Genomic DNA, 26410 nt, shown 5'->3' with positions numbered 1-26410 from the left:
TGGTTAGGGAAATACAATCTCACAAGCTGCGTGGGCAACCAAAAATAGGTCCTACATCACAAAACAGATATAAAGGAGTCAGAATTAAGTTCTGATTCCGCCCCCTGCCCCTGCCCCCAGTGGCTACTTTATGTGTTTTAAAAACTAAGTAAATTCCTGCTCCTAAATTTTCTTTCATTTTTGTTTGTGGTAGCGCGGTGGTACTGCCCCAGCATTACTGATAACTTCAAAACATATCCTGATGCATGCGTGCATGCATACATGCGTGCTAAGTCACTTCAGTCGTGTCTGATTCTTCGTGACCCTATAGAATGACAACCCACTCCAGTGTTCTTGCTTGGAGAATCCCAGGGACAGGGAAGCCTGGTGGGCTGCCATCTATGGGGCCACACAGAGTCGGACACGACTGAAGTGACTTAGCAGCAATAGCAGACCGTAACCCGCCGGCATCCTCTGTCCATGGGATTCTCCAGGCAAGAATACTGGAGTGGGTTGCCATTTCCTTCTTGAGGGGACTTTTCTGACACAGGGAGCAAACCCATGTTTCTTATGTCTCCTGCATTGGCAGACAGGTTCTTTACCACTAGCACCACCTGGGAAACCCCGGTATCACACCCCCAAAAGTGCCCACGTCATCACCATCATCATTATTATTTGACAGACGGGGAACCGAGGCCCAGACTGGTGAGCATCCTGCCCCCGGGTAAAGTGAAGGCCGCCCCTGGCCTGAGACTTTGGCCACAACAGCAGCCCATGGGGTGCGGACAAAGACAGGATTAAAGGGGATGAGGAGGAGGAGGGTTCCGCTCAAATCCCACTCCCTCTGCCCCAGCACACCTGCCAGAGGTAGACAAAGCACACGACGATCCAGATGAGCGGCAGCCACAGCCCGTTGAGGTAGGTGATGCTCTCAGTCAGCCGCTGCACGTCCACAGACACCAGGTTGACCACGTCCCCCACTGCACTGGACTTTCTGGAGCTGCTGGACAGAGCCAGGACCTGGGAGGGGTGGGCAGATGGAGACCTGAGTTGGAGGGAAGTGGGGGAGGCTGACGGCGTGGACTGAGCAAGAGCCCAGCCACCTGGCAGAATGGGCTCTAAGTTATGCTGCCCCTGCTGGCTGAGGCAGGTTTCTTTACCATCTGAGCCTCAGTTTACTCATCTGCAAAGTGGGCTGATAAAATCTCCTAAGCACAACTCCCAGGACCAAAGAATCCAGGGAGATGACAAAAACGAAAATACCTTGATATCCCTGAAGTACTGGAAACAATAACACACTACATCAAAACCTTGGATTTATGATGATAATGGTAGCCATCTGCTGGGTGCTATGTCCTGGCCGTGCTGTTCTGTGCCCAGTCGCTCGGGCTCAGTCATCTCTGACTCTTTTGTGACCCTATGGAATGTAGTCCACCATGCTCCTCTGTCCGTGGGATTTTTCAGGCAAGGATATTCAAGTGGGTTGTCATTTCCTTCTCCAGGGGATCTTCCTGACCCATGGATTGAACTCACACCTCCTGCATTGACAGGCGGATTCTTTACCACTGAGCCACCAGGGAAGCCTGATTGCAAAAATATAGTGTTTTATCCACAGTGTTTTAAATTAAATGACACACACTGTGCCTGTTCCATACAGCTGTCTGTTGTGTCCCATCATGGAAAAAATGATGAAAATCTTCATTTATTTAGCACAGTGCCTAGGACATAGGGTTTCCCAGGTGGGGCAGGGGTAAAGAATCCACCTGCCACTGGAGGAGACCCAAGAGACACAGGTTCAATCCCTGGGTCAGGAAGATCCCCTGGAGGAGGAAATGGCAACCCACTCCAGTATTCTTGCCTGGAGAATCCCATGGACCCAGGAGCCAGGCGGGCTGCAGTCCATGCGGTCACGACGGAGTTGGACATGACTTAGCAAGTAAACAATAATTTTTGTATCACTTTGGGGGGAAAAAATCAATGCCAACTATTCAATAAATTAAAACATCTTGATTAAAAGAGGAAAGAAAAAGTGAAACTAGAATCAATGAGATGGATAATTATTAATCTCATTTCACAGACAAGGAAACTGAGGCACAGAGAAATTGACCAACTTGCCCAAAACCAAAGGGTTTGGATTGGAATCCAGGATAACAGAGGCTAGACAGAGTGTTAGACTGATTCCCCCCAGGCATTCAACGTGCCTTGTAGATACTAACCTGGTTTTCTAACAGCCACACATTTGCCCTGATTCTGGGGTCACAGTGGACCCCTTCCAGCCTGTTGAACACTACATTCTACTTGCAATCCTCTCTGCTGGGTGTGTCAGGGAAGAAGTGAGGGGGTGAAATGATGAGCTGGAAACAAACAAGTATAGAAATTCTTCAAAAAAAATCTTTCAATCTTTACTGAGCACCTGCTCTGGGCCTCACTCTGAGTTCTATGGTCAACAGAGGCGAGGTGCGTGGTCTCCTGGGAGTGGAGTTTGAGCTGGGGAACAAAATTAGAGATGTATACAGTTCACCGTTTAATAGTAATTATGATGAGTGTCTGTGGTGTTGGAAAAGACTCTTGAGAGTCCCTTGGACGGCAAGGAGATCCAACCAGTCCATTCTGAAGGAGATCAGCCCTGGGATTTCCTTGGAAGGAATGATGCTAAAGCTGAAACTCCAGTACTTTGGCCACCTCATGCGAAGAGTTGACTCATTGGAAAAGACTCTGATGCTGGGAGGGATTGGGGGCAGGAGGAGAAGGGGATGACAGAGGAAGAGATGGCTGGATGGCATCACTGACTCGATGGACGTGAGTCTGAGTGAACTCCGGGAGCTGGTGATGGACAGGGAGGCCTGGCGTGCTGTGATTCATGGGGTTCCAAAAAGTCGGACACGACTGAGCAACTGAACTGAACTGATGATCAGTGTCATGAAGTGTTTTAAAATATAGGTTTTATTATTATTCAAGTATGGCAAGCCCACAGACCAGAGAAGACTAATATTGACAAGAGGGTTTATTACACTCAACAATCTCAATAGAAAGGGGTATTCCACGCTATGGGGCGGGGGCACCTGGGGAGGCACTGGAGTGGGGCAGGGTGGGATGAACCACAGGCAAGAGCTTGCTGTGGTTTTCATGGGAAAGTCAGACAGGGTCGGCAGGTTTAGGATTGGCTAGTTTGAGTAATTCCAGCTGCTCTGGGCATAGGGACTGGGACTCATTGTCTGATACCTGGCCCTGGGGTGATTACAGCAAGGACAATGGCCAGAGGCTGAGGGCCTCAAAAGGAGGCAGCTGGAGTGTGAGTCAGGGTGGGTTGGTTTGCATGTGAAAGGCATGCTTTCCGATGGGTCACTTACCATCTGGAGGAACTGGCTGACCTCGGAAGGGACAGAGGGACAGTCCCTCCAGGGTCAGCAAGGCCCAGGTGTCGAAGCACCAGACACAGAAAATAAGGAAGCACGGCTGGACTTAGCTGGTGGTCCAGTGGTTAAAAATCCACCTGCCAATGTAGGGGATATGGGTTGAACCCCTGGTCGGGGAGGATCCACATGCCTTGGGCAACTAAGGCCATGAGCCACAACTACAGAGCCTGCACAGTAGAGCCCGTGCTCCACGACAAGAGAAAGCACCACAACGAGGACTGCATACCCCGCAACTCGAGAGTGGCCCCTGCTCGCCGCAACTGGACAAAGCCCGAGTACAGCAACAAAGACTCAGTGCAGCCAAAAAGAAATAAATTAATTTTAAACCTGGTTAATACAGAAGCAGCCCAGAGGGCAGACTGGGGGGGTCTGACCCATCAGGAGATGAAGAGGCTGCCCTGAAATTCTCCAAAAAATGGGAAGTGCAAAGCCCTTAGGTTGCCTTCCCACAGCCTCAGCTCCACGTGTGGACTCAAAAGACAGGACAGGTCACACCTGTCCCCAGAGAGCCACGTGGTCGGGAACTCAGGAGACACTCACTCAGCCACCCTGGAGCTGTTCCCTTTGCTCCCCTCGTCTCCCAGGTGACAGCTCAGGTGTGAGAAAGGGACTCAGCGGGGACTGGGTCGTCCTGGCTCAGAGGCTGCAGACCCAGAGGGGCCAACATGTCTTAGAGCAGCAGCCTCACGGGCTTCGTTTCCAAGAACGACCACACAGACAGAAGCCCAAAGCGCTGGCTTCCCTCCAGGTGTCACAGTTCACTGACAGAACTTCCAGCCCAGATTCCGTTTACCAGTGGCTCAGGGGTCATTTCAACTGTAAGCAGTGTTACCTGGTCAAATAGCTGACAGTCCACCTTTATCTGGTTTCCACACAGCCCAAAGGTTAGTCCTTTATCCACAGAGAGGTGGGCGGAAATTCACTACATGAAGAATTGGGGAAAGGGTGCCCAGGCAGTGGGAACCACACGTGCAAAGGCCCTGAGGTAGGAGGATGCTTGAGGAACTGAAAGGAGACTGGTGTGGCTGGAGGAAAGGAAAGGAGATGTGAAGGAAGCATGTGATGTAATCAGACAGAAGAGGTCTCAGGGTCAGATCACACAAGGTCTTACAGAAATAACCAAGAAGGTGAGAGTGCAGTATGAGCAACTATGAGAAACGTGATGAATGAGTGTGCTTGGGGGCACAGATGAGAGTTCAGTGACGTGGCTCTCCTTGGCTGGGACGTCTGTGTGTAAATTGGGACAGGCTGGAAAGAGAGGAAGGGCCACGCCCGTCCCCCGGGGCTCACCTTTCTGTACACCAGGCCAGTGATGGCCGTTCGCAGCCTCAACTGTAGCACCTTGAGTCTGTACATGTGCTGCTGCTCGAACAGCGTTTGCAGGCAGGCGGAGAGGAACATCAGCACAGCCAGGAGATAGCCCTTCCAGGCCGGGGTGTTGGGGTCCCCGATAAACTCCAGGAAGAAGCTTGCAGGAGGAGAGGGAGGGAGAAGTTGGTGAGAGAGGATGCCCATGGCTACTGCCTCTGCCTAAGCCTGGCCAGGTCTGGAGGACCAGACAGTACCAGAGGGTCTTTTGTTTTTGCAAAAACGATTGCAACTATTTCTCCCACTGTCCACGCTCATTTCCACCATGACTTACATCTCCAATCAACAGGCGGAGTTTTTATCCCCATCTGTTATGGCTGAGTTGTGTCCCCCCAAAATGTATATGTTAAGGTCCTAACCCCCAGTGCCTCAGAATATGACCGTGCATTTGATGACAGGGCCCTTAAAGAGGCGATTCAGTTCAAACAAGGCCGTTAGGAGGGGCCTGAATCCAGGACAACTGGTGTCCTTAGAAGAAGAGGAAATCTGGACACAGAAGGAGACCCCAGGGGTGCGTGTGTTCCGAGGAAAGACCATGTGAGGATGCAGAGAGAAAGCAGCTGTGTACAAGGCAACAAGAGAGGCCTCAGGGGAAACAACCTTGATCTTGAACTTCTAGCCTTCGGTGATGGGAAGACAAAAATGTCTGCTGTTTAAATGGGACCTAATTGAATTTAGAAGCTTTTGTACAGCAGAGGAAACCAGAAACAAAAATGAAGAGACTACCTCCAGACTGGGAGAAAATATCTGCAAATGATGTGACCAACAAGGGATTCATCTCCAGAATCCACAAACAGCTCCCACAGTTTAATATCAAAAAAACAAATAACCCAAATAAAAAATGGACAGAAGATCTAAATAGACATTTCTCCAAAGAGGACACATGGATGGTCAAAGTGCACATGAAAAGATGTTCAGCATTGCTAATTATTAGAGAAATGCAAATCCAAACTACAATGAGGGATCACTTCACACCACTTAGACTTTGTTGTTGTGCAATCACTAAGTCATGTCCAATTCTGTGCGACCCCATGGACTGCAGCACACCAGGCTTCCCTGTCCATAACCAACTCCCGGAGCTTGCTCAAACTCATGTCCATTGGGTTGGTGATGCCATTCAACCATCTCATCCTCTGGTCAGAATGGCCATCACCAAAATGTCTACAAACAATAAATGCTGGAGAGGGTGTGAAGAGAAAGAGATCCCTCCTACACTGTTGCTGGGAATGTAAATTGATGTAGCCACTATAGAGAACAGTATGTGAGATGGGTAGGAATGTGAGAGAAAGTCGCTCAGTCATGTCTGACTGTTTGAGGCACCATGGATTATACAGTCCATGGAATTCTCCAGGCTATAATACTGGAATGGGTAGCCCTTCTCTTCTCCAGGGCATCTTCCCAACCCAGGGATAGAACCCAGGTCTCCCACATTGCAGGCAGATTCTTTACCAGCTGAGCCACAAGGAAAGCCCAAGAATACTGGAGTGGGTAGCCTATCCCTTCTCTCGGGGAAGAGAACATTATGGAAGTTCCTTAAAAAACTAAAAATAGAACTACCATACGATCCTGCAATCCCACTCCTGGGTATATCCAGAGAAAATTATAATTCAAAAAGATGTGTGTGCATGTGCTCAGTCGCTCAGTCGTGTCTGACTCTTTGAGGCACCAGGGACTGTAGCCTGCCAGCCTCTTCTCTACATGGAATTTTCCAGGCAAGAAATACAGGAGTTACGTACCATTTCCTACTCCAGGGGATCCTCCCAACCCAGGGATTGAACCCTCATCTCTTGCGTCTCCTGCCTCGGTAGGATGATTCTTTACCACTAACACCATCCCAAAATATACATGCACCCTAATGCTCATTGCACTATTCACAATAGTTAAGATGTGGAAGCAACCTAGGCTCCATCAACAGATGAACAGATTAAAGAGATGGATACGACTCAGCCATAAAAATGAATGAAATAATTCTATTTGCAGCAACATGGATGGACCTAGAGATTATCACACAGTGAAGTAAGCCAAAGATAAATATATGATATCACTTATATGTGGAATCAAAAAAAAATCATACAAATGAACTTACAAAACAGTAACAGACTCACAGACATAGAAGACAAAGTTACCAAAGGGGAGGAATAAATGAAGAGTTTGGGATTATTATAAAATAATAATAACCAACAAGGATCCACTGTACAGAATAAGGAACTATACTCAATAGTTTATAATAACCTCTGAGAGAAAAGAATCTGATGAAACGGAATCACTTAGCTGTACATCTGAAACACAGCATTATAAATCAACTAAACTTCAATTTTACAAAAAAGAAAAGAAAGAAACGACAGTAGAAAAGATAAGCACCGGGAAAAGGATTTCTGCTCGACACCCTGTCTGTAGTCCTTTGCTACGGCAGCTTGAGCAAAGTAACAGGCCACCCCTTGAATCTGGGCTGGCTGTACAACCAGCTTTGGCTTCAGGAGAAAAGGGCTTTGTCTAGAGATCCCGCCAAGCAGCCCCGCAAAAGAGCTGGAAATCAGCCTTTTGAGGGTGACAGACCATCAGGGGAGAGATGAGCTGTCCCAGCTGAGACCATCTCGGTGACTGCAGACACACGACTGAACCCACCAAGACTGAACCCAGCATGAACTGATGCCCCACACCATCACAGCTAAGGAAGCGGTTTGAAGCCCCTCACTTTTGGGGACTTTTGTGGTACAGCGAGAGCAAAGTGATGCAGTCAGCCCAAATTCATTCATTTTCCCTCCCCAAGGGAAACGGGAGTCACTTTTTCATTTATTTCTGTTCTTCCTCAGCACCCTTTTCATCCACCCTCAGTGCCTTGAGCGCCAGAGGTCCAGGCAGGGGCGGAAGGAGGGTTGAAGGCCCTCCAGGCCCTGGAAGAACACCGTTCAGGGACCACCAGCCTCAACAAGGCACATAAGGCCTGGACCCACCTGAGGAGCTTGGGCACTGTGAACCTGAAGACATCACTGACGATGAGGCTGAGGGTCCCCAGGAGGAAGGTGGAGTGGCCCACTTGCCAGATGGCCCTCAGCAGCGGGCCCCTCTTCCCCTGCTGTTGCGGCAAGAGGGTCTCTGTCTCTGGGGCCTCCTTGTTATGGCCTCCTTTCCTTTTAAATGCTGTCGCCTTGGTGTGCCTTAGGGGAAAGAAGACATCAGCTCTGAGCCCTTTTAATAGACTGAAGGTTTATGTCCCCACCCCTGTCCCACCCACTACCCAAATTCATGTTGAATCTAATTCCCAGTGTGATGGTATTAGGAGGTGAGAACTCCGGGAGGTGATTAGGTCATGTGGGTGCAGCCCTCATGAATGGGATTAGTGACCTTAAGAAAAAGACCCCAGAGAGCTCCCTTGGGTGTTACCCCATTTCACAGATGAGGAAACTGAGGCTCAGAAGGTAAAGCTGGGGAAGGATGCACGGTTGAGAAATGAAAGGGCTGGGATTCAACCCCAACCTTCAGAGCACTTTCTGACCCCTTAGGCAGCCCACCCCAGCCAGCCCTGAGGTGGTTCAGAACTGGTTGAGGACCAGTTTAGAATCACTGCTGAGGTCTGAGCCTGGCACCCCTGGACTGAGTGAAACCACAGATGGAAGGTCTGGCAGCTGTGACGTCTAAGGTCCCAGGCCCTGGGTTATCAGGGAAAGGTTCAGGGGAAGAAGTGACAAGAGGAGCAGGGAGGCCTGAGGGCCCTTCCAGAGGCAGGCTTTGGCCATAGGGAGAGCCTGGCAGCCATGCGGTTGCTGTGTGGCCTTGGGCAGGCTGCTCCCCTCTCTGTGCCTCTGTATCCTCATGCAAAGATGGAGCTGGTCCCACTCTGGGTCCCTTCTGGCTCTGACAGCCTATGAGATTATCAGAACTTCAGTGGTGCTGAGAGCTGGGACCCAGGGCCAGGCACTGGGATCAGTTCTTCACTCACATAAGCTCATCAACTCCTCTCGACCTCCCTGGCCCCTGGGTGTCACAGGGTCCCCATTTGACCTCAGAGGAGACTGAGGCTCTGAGAGGTGGTGACAGGTGCCTGAGGTCACACATGGAGGACAGAGCAGGGATTTGAGCCTAGAATTTTTTTTGAAGATTTTTTTTTTTATGTAGATAATTTTTAAAGGCTTTATTGAATTTGTTACAACATTGCTTCTGTTTCATGGTTTGGTTTTTTCGCTGTGAGGCACCTGGGATGTTAGCTCCCTGGGCAGGGATTGAACCTACATCCTCTACATTGGAAGGTGGAAGTCTTAACCACTGGACCACCACGGAAGTCCTGAACCCAGACCTTTACTCAAAGTTCACACAGAGCCCCCTCTCTCACCCAAAAATTAAAAAGAAAAAAGCCCTTGATGAGTGTAGGTACCTAAGCCCTCATGAACGAAGTCAAGGTCTTACCCCTCCCCGCTTGGCCTGGCTTGTGGTTTAGCTTGGCATCTCTGGTAAGCTGTGGCTTGGCCTCCATCATGAGCTGGGCATGGCCTGCCACTCGCATTTGGATATTTGGGTCTTGAATGCCAAAAGGATATTACCTTCTTATAAAGGCCATCCCTGCCCACCCCTGCCCACTGGATGGAATCATTTCATTCATCACCCTCAGAGCCATGCTGTCTCCAACTCCTTTTCTCATCTGTCTTGTTAGGACTCCAAGTGGGTAGACTATTTTTTTTTTCCTGCATAAAATCCTTCAACGGTTTAATAAAATGTCTCCATTTCTAGACACAGTCTTGTGTGACCTGGCCCCCACCCACTTCTCCACTTCATCCTGGTCCTCTTTCCTGGGCTGGTTTTCTTTCCTCACCTTGACACATCCACAGCTCACCTTTCTCAGGCCTTGGCACAAACTGCCCTTGATCTGGAATGTCTCTGCCCAGTTCTTCCAGGCTTGACTTCCATTTCAGCATCACCTCCTCAAAGACGCTTTCCCTGCTGGGAAACTGCAGTATCTCTGTTTCCCCGTCCCAGACCCTTATTTTTGTCCCAGCATTGACTTCAACTTGCAAGTATCTGTCTTCTCCACCAAAAAATCAGCTTTATGGGACGAGAGGCCTCAGCTGTCTTGTGTACGGCTGTATCCCCATCATCCAAACAGGGTTTGGCTGCCAGGCCCTCAGTCAAGCACCCACAGCCTGGGAACTGACTGACTTCTCCAGATTTCCTCCTGACACTCGACTTAACCCACTGGTTGCTTTTACTAGAATGCTGTGCAACTAGTCTCCTGGACTGGTTTTTAACAGAGCCGAGTTTCCAGCTGTCCTGCAGAGCAAACGGCCCAGCCCTCTTCCACGTGAGTGAGTTTAAGGATCAGTGGCGTGCCTGGGCCTTTTTCTTTAGAGAGACAACTTGAGACATCCCCGTTCCCTGCCCCCTCAATGTCAGCCTTTATACTCCCAGAGCCCAGCTAACGGGGTGAATACCCCTCCACCACAAGCTGGGCCTCCAGTCCCCCTTCCCCTCTCAAGAATCTTCTGAGCATCTCCTCTGGATGAAAAGTGTGAAAGTGTTAGCGTCTCAGTTGTGTGCAACTCCATGGACTGTGGGTCGCCAGGCTCCTCTGTCCATTGAATTCTCCAGGCAAGAATACTGGGGTGGGTAGCCATTCCTTTCTCCAAGGGATCTTCCTGACCTGGGGATTGAACCCAGTCTCCTGCATAGCAGGCAGATTCCTTACTCTCTGAGCCACCAGGGAAGCCCCCCTCAGGATGAAGGGGAAGGGCAAATCTCAACCAGCAGTCCTAGGACAACTTGGTATTTTTAGCACAAAAGGCTACAAGGAGCCAGTCATTACCACCCTGCTTGCAAAGAAATAAACAAATATTAGTTTACTACCTGTCTTGAAGCCTACCCCTACCCCCAGCCTCTGAGGCCAGCAGTATTTCTAATTCAACCATTTTTCTAACCCTGCACTCACATCTCTACCCTGGTCATCCCTGTAGCCCCAAGATGTCACCTCTCCTTGGCCCTGGCACCCAGGGATCAAACCCAGGTCTCCTGCAATGAGAGCAGATTCTTTACTGTCTGAGCCACCAGGGAAACCACTAGACTTGTTGGCTGGTCTTCGGTGTCTGGTCCCAAAGCGATTTAGTGCCAGCTCCAAAAATGACCACAGAGCAAGGAAGGGGGTGTGAGGGCCGGGTGTTGCTGGGGGATGTAAAAGGGAGTGGTAGAGACTGTGGCAAAGTGAAGCACACACGCCCTGTTCCACAGGGCAACCACTTCCCAGACCCACCCTCCCATTGTCATGAGGGATGCGACCTAACACTGCCATTCTACTTTAAGAGACACCCAAATTCCATATTTTTGTAACATCTCCAACAGCTTAAATGTTGGCAACTTACCCAAAAAAACAAAACAAAGCACAAACCTCAAACAACAGCAAGACACATGCTGGCCCCCTGTGACCCTGACTTGGCCAGCAAACAAATCGGTCTGTGACCTCTTAAGATGACGTCCTCACCCTTCCCGCAAAGGTTGCAACATATTTTAGAAACAAAACCAAAGTTCTCTCCCGTGTATACGCAGTGAGCTCAGAAAATGCCTGAGCCAGATCTCTGTATAACCCTGCCACTCTGCTTTCTTACTGTCAGTTGTTCACAGATTCTCAAGCCGTTCTGGAGAATGCTTCTGCTGCAGCTCTAATACTGGGTGACCATCATTCTTATGCTGGCAGTGGAGAGCAGAGCTGGGAGAAGGTGGACAAGACCTCCAGAGCCCTTTGGGATGAACTCAAAACTCATTTAAGAGTGGAGGGGCAGTACAGCAAGATATGCCTGAGGTGAGAGAGAGCTGCTGTTTCGATCTGTCATATTATTTATCCCTTTTGGAAAACATATACCCTTCCTTCCGGGAGCAGCCCCTCCCCTCCCTGTGTGGCTCTGAAAGGACTGCCAATCATGTGGCCTGCCCTCCAGCCATGGGATTGGCCCCTGAGAGGCACATGACTCAGCCAGCCAATCAGAGCCCTTCCTTGAGATTTTTTTTTTTTTTTTTTTTTTTTTTTTTTTTTAGGTGGCTGGTGAGGAAGTGGGTGTTGAGTTGGCGTAGTATGGGACAAGCCTTATGGAGAGACCAGTGTCGGACAACAGCTGAGCTTAGAGACGGAGGCAAAGAATTGAACATCACGCAAGTTCTGAATCCAGCTGCACCTGAGGCCAGACCCACCTTCTCAGCTATATGAGCCCGTAGACTCTCTCTCTGGCTCCTTTCAATGTGTGGGATTTAGCCATCGATAACAATAATCACGAAGTCCTAGAGTATGCAAGGGAACCTTGTCAGTCCTGCCACAGAGCTACTTTTGTCTGTGCCCTGAAACATCAAGCTCCAGTGAGGTCAAGCGACTTGTCCAAGGTCATCAACTACTCGACGGCAGGGCTACATTTAACCCAGGCTTAATTATACCTATTTGAGAACTTATTTCTCAGGGACTCAGCCCAGAATAGGGGCGGGGTTGTTTGTGGGACCAAGGGCTTTGCTGACTAGCTTCGGGCTAAGCGCCCACCTTCCACATACTCACCGCTGGGTGGCGCTGCGGTTCCTTGTCCATTCCTTTTCGAGCTGGGAAACCAGTTCTTCAGAGGAGTTTTCGCTCCCAAGTGACCAGAGGTCTTTTGGCCCCAGTGGCCTCCGGTAGCCCTTCCAGACCAACCTATAAGAGAGGGTCACCACAGCCAGCCCTTCCCGCGTCCACCTCTGCAGTGTCCTGGTTTGGTAGCTGTGTGATCCCTGGTAAGTTGTTTACCTCTGCACCTCTGCTGGCCCCTCGGTACAAGGAAAGCAATTTATCTAACTGCACTAACCGTGGTAGGCGCTTCCCAGTCTACAAAGATTATCTCATTTAATTCTCACATGAGCCTATATGATAGATTACTATTGTCCCATTTTACAGATGAGGAAGAAAACAGAGGCTCAGAGAGATTAAGTGACTTAAACAAGGAGTAACCTGTAACAGGGGAAATAAGCCTCCCTAGGAGTCAGAAGTCCAGAGTTGAAAACTATTACAGTGGAGGAAACTTGAACTTCTCCCCATTCTCCTCCTGGTTCACTGCTCCAGCCACCTGGCCTCAGGACCTTTGCACATGCATGTCCCTCTGTTTAAAACTCTTTCCCTGCCACTTCTCACTTGTCCTGCATCTCTGGCTTGGACATGATTTCCTTAAAAGCCCACTTTATGACCCCCACACCTGAGTCCAGGTAGATTCCCCATTGCAAGATCCCTTAGTTTCCTGAGCTGTTTCTTTCTAATGCTTGCTGCGATGACCACTGTTTACTTTTTTTGGTCGGATTATTTATTTAGTCTTTCTCCTCCATTAGCGATAAGTTTCATGGAGACAAAGATTCTCCCTCTCCTATCACCACCTCCCAGCTCATGGCATGTGTGTGCATGGGTGCTAAGTCGCTTCAGTTGTGTTCAACTCTTTTGTGACCCCTGGACTGTAGCCTGCCAGGCTCCCCTGTCCATGGGATTTTCCAGGCAAGAATGCTGGATTGGGTTGCCAGGGAATCTTCCCGACCCAGGGATCAAACCTGCATCTCTTATGTCGCCTGCATTGGCAGGCAGGTTCTTTACCACTAGCAGGCTCCGGGCATAAGATTTGTCAAATAAAATCACCACTTTTCAGTGCTGTGACCTTGGGCAAGTCACTTCCCGGCAATGGACCTCAATTTTCTCACCTTAAAATGAGAATGTTTTCTTGCGCTTGGGACTGGTATATGAGATGACTGTAGTTGGTGCACTGTTGAAGGAGGTCATCGAGAGGATGTGGCCACTGGTGGACCTATGACCTGGGCCCGGGCAATCTAAGGCTCCTCCCTCCCCTGTCCTTGGAACATACGTTCTGCCCACTGTTACCACATTAGGAGCTACTTTGAGAGTAAGTATTAAGACTATCTGGATGGTGTATGTGTCTGAACCCCGTTAAGGCTGTTCTGTAAACTCTAGGAAGTCCAGTGAGATGTACTCAGCTTGCAGGGCCCAAGACACGCCTCGTATGTAAGATCCCTGGCTTGTTGTTAACCCTGCCTCCTTCCAGCCTGGAGTGGCTGCCTCTTTCTTCTGTCTCTCCTTGCCCTTGGTTAACTGAGGCCAGTTTTCAAACCAACATGCATACACAAGAAATTAACTTCCCTGGTGGTTAGGAATTTAGGAATCCACCTTCCAATGCAGAAGAAATGAGTTTGAGCCCTGGTCAGGGGACTAAGATCCCATATGCCTTGGGGCAAATAAGCCAGCAGGCCATAAAGAAAAGAAATTAACTACTGCAGACTTCCACAGCAGGAATGGTTTTTTTTTTTCCTTTTAGGTCTCTCATCTTTCTTGTGACACCAAGGAGGGCTTGTTTGGAGCTGGTCTTGAGCTCCTTTTTGAGACTTTTCAAGTTCCCTTTTCTAATACACAGTAAACTCAGGCAAGCAAGAGTTTGAATCCAGAAATTATTCATATTTGTTTTTCACTGAAACTACTTTTAGCATTTTACATGGCAAGGGATTCTAGATTTTTGTGATCTTGGTAGTGATAGGAAGTTTCCCTTATAACAGGTTACTAAAGTAGAGAAAGGAGACAGAAATGGCAACCCCCTCCAGTATTCTTGCCTGGAGAATCCCATGGACAGAGGAGCCTGGCGGGCTACAGTCCATAGGGTTACAAAGAGTCAGACACAACTGAGCGACTAAGCACACACACACACAAAATAGAGAAAGCAAATTAATCCAAAGAAAAAACATTGAGTAAATTGAGTATAAGTGATACCCAAATAAGGCAAAAAGCTTGAGGAATGGCCCATAAATGCCTGCATTTGGTAAACAGTGGGCTAGATTCTCTTCAGAGATATTTAGCAAACTTCCAGGCTCTTTTCACCAATTCCGTACCCTCCACCAACTCCATGCCCTCCACCAATTCTGTACCCTCCACCAATTCCATGCCCTCCACCAATTCCATACCCTCGGAGTAGTCTTCGTTGTTGTTTAGCCGCTTAGTCATGTCTGACTCTTTGTGACCCCATGGACTGTAGCCCTTTAGGCTCCTCTTGTCCAGGGGATTCTCCAGGCAAGAATACTAGAGTGGGTTGCCATTCCCTTCTCCAGGGGATCTGCCCAACAGAGGGATCGAACCTGTCTCCCACACTGCAGGAAGATTCTTTACCATCTGAGCCACCTGGGAAGCCCTCAGAGTAGTCTGCTGCTGCTGCTGCTGCTAAGTCACTTCAGTCGTGTCCGACTCTGTGCGACCCTGTAGACGGCAGCCCACCAGGCTTCCCTGTCCCTGGGATTCTCCAGGCAAGAACACTGGAGTGGGTTGCCATTTCCTTCTCCAACGCATGAAAGTAAAAAGTGAAAGTGAAGTCGCTCAGTCGTGTCCGACTCGTAGTGACCCCATGGACTGGTAGGAGCCCTACCAGGCTCCTCTGTCCATGGGATTTTCCAGGCAAGAGTACTGGAGTGGGGTGCCATTGCCTTCTCCACAGAGTAGTCTATCCTTCATTTATTTAATAACCACTTTATATAAAACTTTTTATGGGCCAGATTCTGTTCTAAGTGCTTCAGAAACCTCATTTCATTTAATCCTCAAAACCCTGTGAGGTAGATGCTATTATGATCCTCATTTGACAAGTGCAGAGACTGAAGCACAGAGAGGTTAAGTAGCTTGCCCAAGGTCACACAGCCAGGAAGTGGTGGAGACAGAATTCAAATATGATCTGATGGCAGTGTGGTCAAGAGAGGGTCCAGGAGGTAGGTACGTCCTCCATGCCTGGTGTGGTAACCCTGGAGAAACATCTTCTCCACCAGCCTGGGAGCCTCTGGTGAGTAAAGATTTGGTCTTTTGCCTCCTCACCCTTGGTGTTTAGCAGATAACTACATTGGTGGAAGGACTAGATAGAGATACGATTTTATTAAGTGCCTTCTATATACAAGCACTAAGTACTTTACATTTAATGAAGATAGAGTTGTTCCCATTTTACAGAGGGGAAAACTGAGACTAAATGCTTGTGATGTGGCCAGCTAAGAGACAGAGCCAGGACTCCAATCTCACTCCAGTGAGTGAGTAGCAATGGGATATGGATGGTGGACAAACTAAAATCCCAGTACCCAGGCTGGGATGGAGAAAGCCTGGCTGACTTTGGTAGGCTTGGGGAAATCTCCTTGGGAAAGAGCTGTGGTAACAAACAAGAGCGGCACATGTAGGTGGGTGGGGGCACCCCCCACCCCCACCCCCAGCCCCTTCCCCTGCTTCTTTACTTACCCAGAAACCCACCAGAACATGGCCTTCGAGGGGAAGGAGGCCCCAGCCTTAGGACATGGATTCTGCAAAGACAAAAGATTTAGAAGTGGGAGGACTTGGTCTCATAATCCATGGCCAGTATGTGGCAAGCAGAGCTAAGGGCAGGAAGACAGAATGAATTGACAACAAGCTTAGTACTGAAAACCAGACTGAGATGTCCTGTATATTTAACCACTGCTGCTGCTGCTGCTAAGTCGCTTCAGTCGTGTCTGACTCTGTGCGACCCCGTAGACTGCAGCCCACCAGACTCCCCCGTCCCTGGGATTCTCCAGGCAGGAACACTGGAGTGGGTTGCCATTTCCTTCTCCAGTGCATGCACGCATGCTAAGTTGCTTCAGTCGTGTCTGACTCTGTGTGACCTCATGGACAGCATCCCACCAGGCTCCTCTGTCCACAGGATGCTCTAGGCAAGAGTACTGGAGTGGGTTGCCATGTCCTTCTCCGATACTTAACCATAGTAGATACCAAAGGGCTTGGTGCTTCCTAGCAGGCAAGGCAAAAAGGGATTTGGTCACAGGGCTGAAAGTGCCTCAGTTCAGTTTAGTTGCTCAGTCGTGTCCAACTCTTTGCAACCCCATGAACCACAGCACACCAGGCCTCCCTGTCCATCATCAACTCCCGGAGTCCACCCAAACCCATGTCCATTGAACCAGTGATGCCATCCAACCATCTCATCTTCTGTCGTCCCCTTATCCTCCTGCCCTCAATCTTTCCCAGCACCAGGGTCTTTTCAAATGAGTCAGCTCTTTGCATCAGGTGGCCAAAGTATTGGAGTTTCAGCTTCAACATCAGTACTTCCAATGAACACCCAGGACTGATCTCCACTGGTTGGATCTCCTTGCAGTCCAAGGGACTCTCAAGAGTCTTCTCCAACACCACAGTTCAAAAGCATCAATTCTTCAGCGTTCAGCTTTCTTTATAGTCCAACTCTCACATCCATACATGACCACTGGAAAAACCATAGCCTTGACTAGACAGACCTTTGTTGACAAAGTCATGGTTCTGCTTTTTAATATGTTGTCTAGGTTGGTCATAACTTTCCTTCCAAGGAGTAAGTGTCCTTTAATTTCATGGCTGCAATCACCATCTGCAGTGATTTGGGAGCCCAGAAAAATAAAGTCAGCCACTGTTTCCACTGTTGCCCCATCTATTTGCCATGAAGTGATGAGACTGGATGCCATGATCTTAGTTTTCTGAATGATGAGCCTTAAGGCAACTTTTTCACTCTCCTCTTTCACTTTCATCAAGAGGCTCTTTAGTTCTTCTTCACTTTCTGCCATAAGGGTGGTGTCATCTGCATATCTGAGGTTATTGATATTTCTTCTGGCAATCTTGATTCCAGCTTTTGCTTCCTCCAGCCCAGCCTTTCTCATGATGTACTCTGTATAGAAGTTAAATAAGCAAGGTGACAATATATAGCCTTGATGTACTCTTTTTCCTATTTGGAACCAGTCTGTTGTTCCATGTCCAGTTCTAAATGTTGCTTCCTGACCTGCATACAGATTTCTCAAGAGGCAGGTCAGGTGGTCTGGTATTCCCATCTCTTTCAGAATTTTCCACAGTTTATTGTGATCCACACAGTCAAAGGCTTTGGCATAGTCAATAAAGCAGAAATAGATGTTTTTCTGGAACTCTCTTGCTTTTTCGGTGAAAGTGCCTAGGTAAGAACTAACAGTTGCTCAGAACAACTTTATTAATACTGAGACCAAGAAATTCCCAAAGCAAGGACCATGCATGACACAAGCAATGTTTTCAACAATATCTCTCAGTGAATGTGACAAGAAGGTGAAGAAGAGGTGGGATTTTACCAGTGGCTCCAGGAAGACTGCACAGATTTATACTCTTACCAATAGGGCATGAGAATGCTCATTGCACCACATCTTTGCCATCAGCATGTGTTATCAATTTTAATTTTTTTTCTGCTACTCATTGGACAAAGTCCTATTACAGTTTTAATTATTTAATTATTTAATTTAATTATTTAATTATTCAAACTGTTGAGCATCTTTTTAGATGATCTCCACTCAACTGTCTTTTTCTCAGAGAATTCTTTCCAGATTTCACAGTGTTATCTGCTGTAAACTCTTATGGACCATGAACTTCTCCTATGGAGCACTTCTATTGAGCAAGTCACTTTAATCCTGAATTTTTATGATGATGAGTTGTAATTTTCCACACATTTGTGTAATTGTGTGATTAATGGTTCCCCTATTGGGTATTAGTCACATGAGGACAGAGACATCACTTTTTACCAAAGATCCTCAGTACTGAGCTGGCACACAGAATAGGTTGGCAAACTACAGCCCCCAAGCCAAATCCGGCCCACTGTTTTTCTCTGCGAATAAAGTTTTATTGGAACACAGCCATGTTCCCTTATTGACATATAGTCTGTCTGCTTTTTGTAAAACCTGACCTCCGTAGCTGCCATACAAAGACCATATGGCCCACAAAGCCCAGAATATTTTCTATCTTGGACAGAAAGAGTTGGCCAACCCGTGGCATAGAGTCGATATGTAATATGCTTTTTTTGGCTGAATGAATAAAAAAAAATAATAAAGGCCTGTGCTTTAATTTAACTTCCTTCCATCACTTGGGGGCCACTGAGGACCAGAAGAGAAACAGGGACAAGCAAGGCATTGGTTGGAGACATGGTGACTTACAGCCTGCGGGGGCCTTTTCGGGAAAAGCGGGGGTTGATCAGCGAGGCAAGACAGTGCAAACTGCGCCATCACCAGAGACAAGTACAGGTAGGGTGACAGGTGCCGGAAAGGGTCGCTCTGGAAATCCTGCGGGAGAGGAAGCAGAAGTCTCTGAGTCGGGGCTTAGGAGGAGCAGAGACGGGAGGGTGTCGGGAAGGGGGGAAGGGGTGGACGCGGAACGGGGTTTCTGATGCTGGGAGCAGTGCCCAGGCCGGTGGCTGGAGCCCCCAGCCTTCCTGGCCTTGAAAACACCTGGCTTACACAGATTCTGTCCAGACAAACGGCAGGCAGGGTGTGTGCCCTTAGTTAGGTGGCCACTGGCCTTAGCCACCAGGACACAGATTGAAGGACACTTTGTCTTTCTCCCTGGGCAACAAAGGAACCCCACCCCCCGATCTCCCATCCCACTCCCTGTGGCCAGTGTTCTCTGGTTTAAGAAGGGGGCTGGTTTCAGGGAGCATTCACTCTGCCTCCGGCACATGCTGGAGTCTTTACATACACTGTCTCGTCAAGTCCCTCCCCACCCTGCCCCAGGGGGCGTTTACTTGCTCTGTGTTACTCAGTGGGAAACCAAGGCTCAGAGAAGTGACAGTACCTTGCTCAAGGCCACACAGATGATCTGCTCCAGATCACGAGCTCTTGCTGCCCTGCCATGATTGCTTTTCACCCCCTGCCCTTTCTGGCCCGAGCACCCTAACTCTTCCCCCCATGCTCAGGTATGAGGTTTATGTAGAGCTAATTCCATCCCAGCAGGTGGGGAGGGGCGGGGCAGGCAGATGGTGGAGGCCTGACCAATGAGCATGTTCTAGTCCCTGGCTACTGTGCTTGGGCTAGGAATGGCCGCAGGACCTATGCTGGAGCAAGGAGAGCTGGAACCATCGGGAGATCTTCCAGGTTTGCTATATTTGTGAAACGAAAGCCTGGAATAATTGGGGCTCTTCTTGTCATCCCATTGGAGAATGAAGCCAAAAGGCGAGAGCCAAGGGACAGGCAGAAATGGAGCTCTAGCTGTGTTCTCTGAATGTCTGGGCCGGCTACGCCTCCTAGCAGGTCCCAGGTATGTGAGCTAATAGATACCCTTGGACTTTTCCCCCTTGAGCCAGTGTGAACTGAGTTTTTATGTTTTTAAACATGAGCCCAAGTTTCAGATCACAATTTCTCTATTGGATTTTTTACTTTCCTGTTTTTGGTTTCGTTTTGGGGGACAGATAGTAGACAATTTGATAGTGCAGCTACATTACTCCCCATAGTGTCATTTTTCCTATCGTTTCTGTCGGAAAGTTTGTCCTGAATTTGGGTGAGGTGGGCTTTGGCTCTGTAGTCCCGAGCTGCGTGACCTAGAGCAAGTCGCTCACTTCTCTAAGGCTTAGGATTCCTCATCTTTAAAATGGGATCATTCAGATCTTCACTGAATTCATGACATCAAGTGCTTGCCACAGGGCCTTGCACATGGAGCTCCAGAGCATATGTGGTCCCAATATTATTCTTTCAGTGCTGTGTTCCCAACAGCTAGCTGCTAAGTCAACTGTAGAAAGCTACCCTCTCATAAATCAGTGGAGGGCCTGGGGGCTATTCCCATTAGTTACAAAAATTGCTTTGTTAAAAATCTGTCCTTTAGGATAGAAAGTGTTTCTCTGCCTTCTTCTTTCGGGATCCGAAGGGAGTAACCATATGAAATGATGACCGGCAGACTCTGATCAGTTTCCTGATCAGATGTCTTGGGTGAGTGTGCCAGCCATGCAAGCGGTTTTCAACTGGGGGTGACTTTGCCCCCAGGGGACATTTACCATTGTCAGGAGACGTGTCAGGTTACCGTAATGGGGTGGTACTACTGGCGTCCAGTGGGTGGAGACCAGGGATGCTATTCAACATCCCACAGCACGTGGGACAGCTCCTCTCCGCCCCCGCCCAAGAGAGAAGTAGATAAAGGGTGCTGAGGTTGAAAAACCCTGGTTGAAGTTATAGATTTTTCTCTTTGCAGATCACGCCCCCTAACGTGGAAATACAGGTGAATGTGCAAAATGAGTGTGTAAATACAGATGCATGAGGGCACGGGTGAAGGTGGAGAGTGAGGGGAGACACGCACTTACGTGGCGTCAGAACGAACACAGCTGTGTGCCAGAGGAAGTCATCCAGAGGACGTGACCCCTGGCTGACCTGTGAGCTGGACCCAGAGGCTCCTCACCCCCACTCGCCCCTCCCACCCTTGAAGTGTGCATTCTGGCCACACTGTTCCTGCACTAGGAACTACTTCAAGGATGCCACCTTGAAAGAGCAATGTGTTGGTGAGATCCACTGGATGGCACATATGACTGAACCCTGTTAAAACCTCTATAAACTGTTAAGTTTCTGGCGGGCAGGTGCAGAGATCAATGTATTTTGCAGCGGCCAAGACAAGCATCGGACATAAGTTCCCTTGCTTATGAGAATCGTCACCTACCAACTGCAGTGGCGGCCTGTTTCTTTGGTCTCTCTTGGCCCTCCAGGTCTGGGGTTGGTTTCTAATTTCACCCGGGAACCCCTGAGGTTTTGAACCAACAGTGTGTCGGTGCCCATGCAGTGTGTGTGTGTGTGTGTGTGTATGAGTGTGGGACATTTGTGCACAAGTCCTGTAGGAGCTTGAAAGTATAGACACAACTGGATGGCGGCAAGTGTGAGTTCAGGCGAGTGTGTGTGTGTATGTGATGTTTTGGAGTCTGTGGTTGTGTGATACACGAATGAAAAAAAGTGAAGTGAAAAGTGTTAGTTGCTCACTGGTGTCCAGCTCTTTGCAATTCCATAGACTGTAGCCCGCCAGGCTCCTCTGTCGATGGAATTCTCCAGACAAGAATACTGGAGTGGGTTGCCATTTCCTTCTCCAAGGGACCTTCCTGACCCAGGGATTGAACCTAGGTCTCCTGCATTGCAGGCAGATTCTTGACTGTCTGAGCCACCAGGGAAGCCCAATGTGTGAATGGGAGCATACAAGTGTGTGCAAGTGAAGTGTGTGACTTGAGTGTGTAAGACAATAAGAATTTCTGTTGATAAAAAGGTATGGGGTGATGAGAACGTCTATGTGAAATGCCTGTGTGTGTTGCTTGAGTTTCAGTGCTTGCGGAGTGTGTGTCTCTGCAGAGAGAATAAGCCTTGGTGGAAGCGGGAGGAGGATGGATGGGACCCAAGGCCTGAAACCACTATACTGGTTCCCGGGTGACCCAGGCCCCCACTTACCCCTCGCAAGGCCTGCTGGGTGGCGCTGGTGGCTGGGAAGATAAAGCAGAGTAGCCAGTACCCGAAGAGCACCCCAGACGCCTGGATGCCCTTCTTCCTTTCGGCATGGATCAGGAACACGGCGAAGCTCTGGACAAGAGGGTCGGGTGGGAGGTGGGCCGGGGGTGGGGGACGCTGGGGGAGGAGAGAGTCTGGAGGGAGCTCCCTCTGCCCCACCCCTCCACCAGGGCAGGAGAAGCAGCACCCAGGAGGAAGCCAGCAGGTCTGGGCCGCGACTCACCATTGTGGTAAGCCACATGGTGGGGTGTATGAGGAACTCGAGGGCCTGGGGCGTTCCCTGCTGGATTCTCCAAAGAGTCACAGACACGCTGGAGGTGCACAGGATTATGAGGGCGAACCCAAGCACCTGGGGAAATGGGCTGGGATAAGGCTGGTGGGGGAAAGAAAGATGGCAGCCTTTCTGCCAGTCCCTGCCAACTGGACAGGGACTCCACGTCCAACTGGACAGTGGCCCCGGGTGGGGCACTGCAATGTACCAGCGTAACCACTGAACAGGGCCGACGTGAGAGAAAAAAGTTGTAAGGGGTGACGCAGCTCAAGCTTGACCTGTAACTGTCATATAAATAATGCACCATACAAATAACGTCAGTGGTTTCTAAAATGCCAGTGGTGCTCCCACAACGCACAGGAGGATGCTTCGGGGATGAAGGAACGGCATGAAAAGCTATTTACTCTCCAGGTGAAAAAGTTGTACCTTCTTTAAGTCTCTTTCCATCCCTACTGTTAAATCAAGGAGGAACTCTCTGTTGGGACTGATACATTTCCAGGCCTTCTTTGACCAAGCTGCCATCGGTCAAATGGGTCTCTCTTTTGGATAAGAGAAATCAAGAATGGGAGAGAGCACGCACACGCAGACCTGGGAGCCTCGGAGAAACCACTGAACGTCAGTTAGTCTCAAGCAGGAGTCAAAACTACTATCTGCAGTCTGAGTTTGGCCTCTTGTCTGTTGTTGTATCACCTCGGAACTAAGAGCGGGTTTCCCATTGTTCACTCATTGAACAAAACTTTAAAAAGCCTAATATGCCATGACGTGAAATTGATATGAAATGCAAATTTCTGTAACTATAAATAAACTTTTACTGAAACACAGTGATGTCTACTTGCTTACTGTTTGTTGTCTGTGGCTGCTTTACTGCTGCAAGAGCAGAACTGAGTAGTTGAGACAGAGGCGACATGATCCTTGCAATCTCAGACAAGTACTGATACTCTCTGGCCCTTTAAGGAGGAGTGTGCTGACCCTGGAGAGGTGGTTGGCAAGAGGTCAAATATTTACAAGGTGGTATGGGAATAAATGAACCATGGAGGGCGTGCTTCTAGAGGTTTGGAGAACAGGAGAATGAGCAGAGATGCTCACATTTGGAATGCCAGTGTTTTTCTAACACTGGACAACTACACACGAGTTTTAAGGAATGTTCTTTAGTACCGCTGGCGGGGAAACACAAAAATCAATGCCTAAGTGTTAACATTTAAAAGGTGCGTCCTGGTGTGGCTCTAAAATCACCGTGTGTATCTTAGGAGTGTACACCGTACACTTTGGGGAATGCCAGGCTGTGGTGGCCATAAACTTGTCTGGGTGTGTGTGGGTGTCTGTGGGTGTGTTTGGGATGTACGGTTTTTATTATCTGTGATGATTGGTTTGACAGCGTCTATGCCACTGAGTTTCCCTCTGCAGCCTCTGGGGTATTGCTCTGTCTGATTAACAGGGTCCCACGTGTCCACTTTGGGGTCTCTGCCTGATTCCAGCCTGCTCCCCCACCCCCTGACCATTGTCTGATTATAGGCTCCCAGAGGAAGGGGCTACCATCTTGGCCTTGAAGAGGCGGGACATTTGGATGTAGCCCTTGTCATGGCGGTGGATGTAGAGGAGGTGGATGGGGCCAAGGACCCAGAGGTACATGGGGGGCACCCAGACCCCTGCTGTTTTCAGGAAGCACAGGCTCAGCAAGCGGGCAGTGGCAGGCTCAGGCTCCGTCTGGTTCCAGACCTGAGGGAACACCAGGGTGACCCTTATGATGGTACAATGCAGGGGTCCCAAACTCACCACTTGGGGGGCCAGGCAACTCTTTGGACTCCAAATATTTACAATAAAAATGTGCTAAGCAATTTTTGTTGTTGTTTGGTCACTGAGTCACATCCAACTCTTTGCAACCCCATGGACTGCAGCATGCCAGGCTTCCCTGTCCTTCACTATCTCCCAGACTTTGCTCAAACTTGTGTCCATTGAGTTGGTGATGCCATCCAACCATCTCATCCTCTGTATCCCTAGAGTACTTCATAATTGAGTAACTCCACTGACCACACCCAACCGGACAGGGGTACTGCTGGGATTTGAACCAAGGCAGTTGGGTCCTAGAATCTAGGAGACCTGGGATCCATGATGACTGCTGGGCACAGACTTAAAACCACTCTGTTGTTGTTGTTTGGTCGCTAAGTCATGTCTGACACTTTGCGACCCCACGACTGTAGCCCGCCAGGCTCCTCTGTCCATGGGATACTCCAGGCAAGAATTCTGGAGTGGATAGCCATTCCATTCTCCAGGGGATCTTCCCAACCCAGGGATCGAACTCATGTCTCATGCATTGGCAGGTGGATTCTTTACCACTGAGCCACCAGGCAAGCCCTATAACCACTCTAGGAGGCAGGTATTACTGTTCCAATTTCATAGACCAGGAAACTCAGAAGCCAGGAAGGTAACAGGCTCTTTTAGGCCCACACAAATAGGAAGGGACAGAGCTGACTCCACGCTGGCCTGGCTAACCCCAAAGCTTGTTCTACCAGAGGTCTCCATCTGTACTTACCCCAGATCTTCTGCTGGCCTTTCCTAACCGGAGAAGTGGGAATGTAAATTTCAGAAAATACAGTTGCTTTAATTCTCTCCCTCCTATACCACTGCCACCCTCCCACTAGAGTCTTTTGCTGAGGCAGGAACCAGAGACGTGGGGAGTCCTGTAGCTGGGGCGTCTAGAGGCCCCTTTCACAGGGTTGGTCTCTTGGGGAACAGCTTGGTTAAGGAGATCGCCCAGCCCTGGGGTTAGTCTGGCAGGTCTGTTACCCTCCCCGGGGGCCCGCCCCTCCTCTGTATCGCAGCCCCAGGGATCTGTCCAAGAGATCTCTCGAGCCAGTAGGAGAAGGAATACAACGGGGTGGGGACACTCACCCCCGGGCCCGCGCAGGGCTCGCCTTGCCCGGCCATCGGGCGTCGTCTGTCTGTTGGTCTGTCTGTCGGACTGTCGGGGTCCGAGGAAGGCTTCCTCGGCCGCGTTCCGGCCGGGGGAAGGGGCGGGGATTCGAGCTCTCGGATTGCAAGGCCGGGGGGCAAGGTCCGGCCGGGCGGCGGGGGTGGGGCGGGGAGGGGTGAAGCGAGGCGAGGTGGAGGGGCGCTCAAGGCGGCCACCTAGGGCAGAGAGGGCGGGGGTCCCGGAGCCCCAGAAAGTGCGGTGATGTCTGCATATAATCCCCTTTCCCCCTGGCGCAAGTGTCATCCCGAACTTCCCGAATACTGTGGATCAGCAATTCCAGGAATTTATCTAGATAAACGAACCCAGCCGGTGTGCACAAGTCCAGCGACCGACGGAATGGGGGATGGGAGGACCCCGGGTTAAGGTTGGAGCCGCAGCCCGCTCACCTGTGGGACCGACCCTGTCTGCCTCTAGGATGGTGGGAAGATTTTAAGATTACTAATAAAACGTCTAGCAGAGTGTTTGGCACACTGTAAATGTTCAATCAGAGTTAACTTTTATTAGCATTCGTAGTATTATTTCATCCCTAGGTTACTGAGCAGTGGTTCAAAATGCCATTGAAGAAATAGGTTTAATACGGAAAAACGATTACTGAATGCTAAGCGAGAAAAAAAAAGATTATAATACAAAATAGTTTACGATATGTGTGCAAAGAAAAAAAAATAGTATATGCTTAAGTTAGGGAAAGTGGGGAATGAATTCAAGTCATTTACCTTTTTCTTCTGGGTCTTAAAGTAATGTGTGTCCCAAGCCAAGCGTTCTTTTGGGAAATGACTTTATGTAACATATATGCATAGACAAAACGATGGAAATGCACTAAAGCAGTGTTCATGGAACTCCTACTTTTCTTTTCTTTTTTCTTGCTTTCTTTTTTCTATTTTCTTTCCTTCTGCAATGACCATGTATTCCCTTTCAAGACAGGAATAAAAGACTGAGCTTTTTCAGACAGACAAGAACAGGTGCTTAATTTGAGTGAAGAATTCAAATCCTTTGCACTCTCCAGGCTGCGTTGTTACTTTGGTGTCTTCTTTTCTCTTGCCTTTTTCAGGGCCTCTACAGCAGGGGCTACCTGGTCTTTTCTCCCCTTTCTTTCCTGAGATTCCCCAACCCTCTTCTGGGGCCCTGGCAGTATGCTTTCAGCTGTCTTCCTGCTTGGGT

The 26410-nt window shown here is 49.2% G+C and overlaps 1 protein-coding gene and 1 long non-coding RNA gene across 2 annotated transcripts in view; one reads left to right on the top strand and one right to left on the bottom strand.

Moving 5' to 3' along the window:
* Positions 1 to 25335, bottom strand: part of ABCC6 (ATP binding cassette subfamily C member 6) — a 65367-nt gene extending 40032 nt beyond the window's left edge. Inside the window, exons 1-10 of the mRNA XM_006050066.4 lie at positions 25171 to 25335; positions 23815 to 23997; positions 22234 to 22359; positions 21954 to 22082; positions 18705 to 18830; positions 16006 to 16067; positions 12283 to 12414; positions 7718 to 7921; positions 4686 to 4863; positions 838 to 999 (exon numbers count right to left, since the gene is read on the bottom strand). Of these exons, the coding sequence (XP_006050128.4) occupies positions 838 to 999; positions 4686 to 4863; positions 7718 to 7921; positions 12283 to 12414; positions 16006 to 16067; positions 18705 to 18830; positions 21954 to 22082; positions 22234 to 22359; positions 23815 to 23997; positions 25171 to 25206 (1338 nt within the window). The 5' untranslated portion in view covers positions 25207 to 25335. The remainder of the gene's footprint in view (positions 1 to 837; positions 1000 to 4685; positions 4864 to 7717; positions 7922 to 12282; positions 12415 to 16005; positions 16068 to 18704; positions 18831 to 21953; positions 22083 to 22233; positions 22360 to 23814; positions 23998 to 25170) is intronic.
* Positions 20308 to 21096, top strand: LOC123331511. Its single transcript, XR_006548162.1, has 2 exons — positions 20308 to 20465; positions 20725 to 21096. It is a non-coding gene; the product is annotated as an uncharacterized LOC123331511 (long non-coding RNA).
* Positions 25336 to 26410: the final 1075 nt, after the last annotated feature.

This window comes from Bubalus bubalis, chromosome 24, assembly GCF_019923935.1.
Source record: "Bubalus bubalis isolate 160015118507 breed Murrah chromosome 24, NDDB_SH_1, whole genome shotgun sequence".
Lineage (NCBI taxonomy): Eukaryota > Metazoa > Chordata > Mammalia > Artiodactyla > Bovidae > Bubalus > Bubalus bubalis.
Note: the sequence above shows the minus strand (reverse complement) of the source record. Positions and strands in the feature narration are given on the sequence as shown.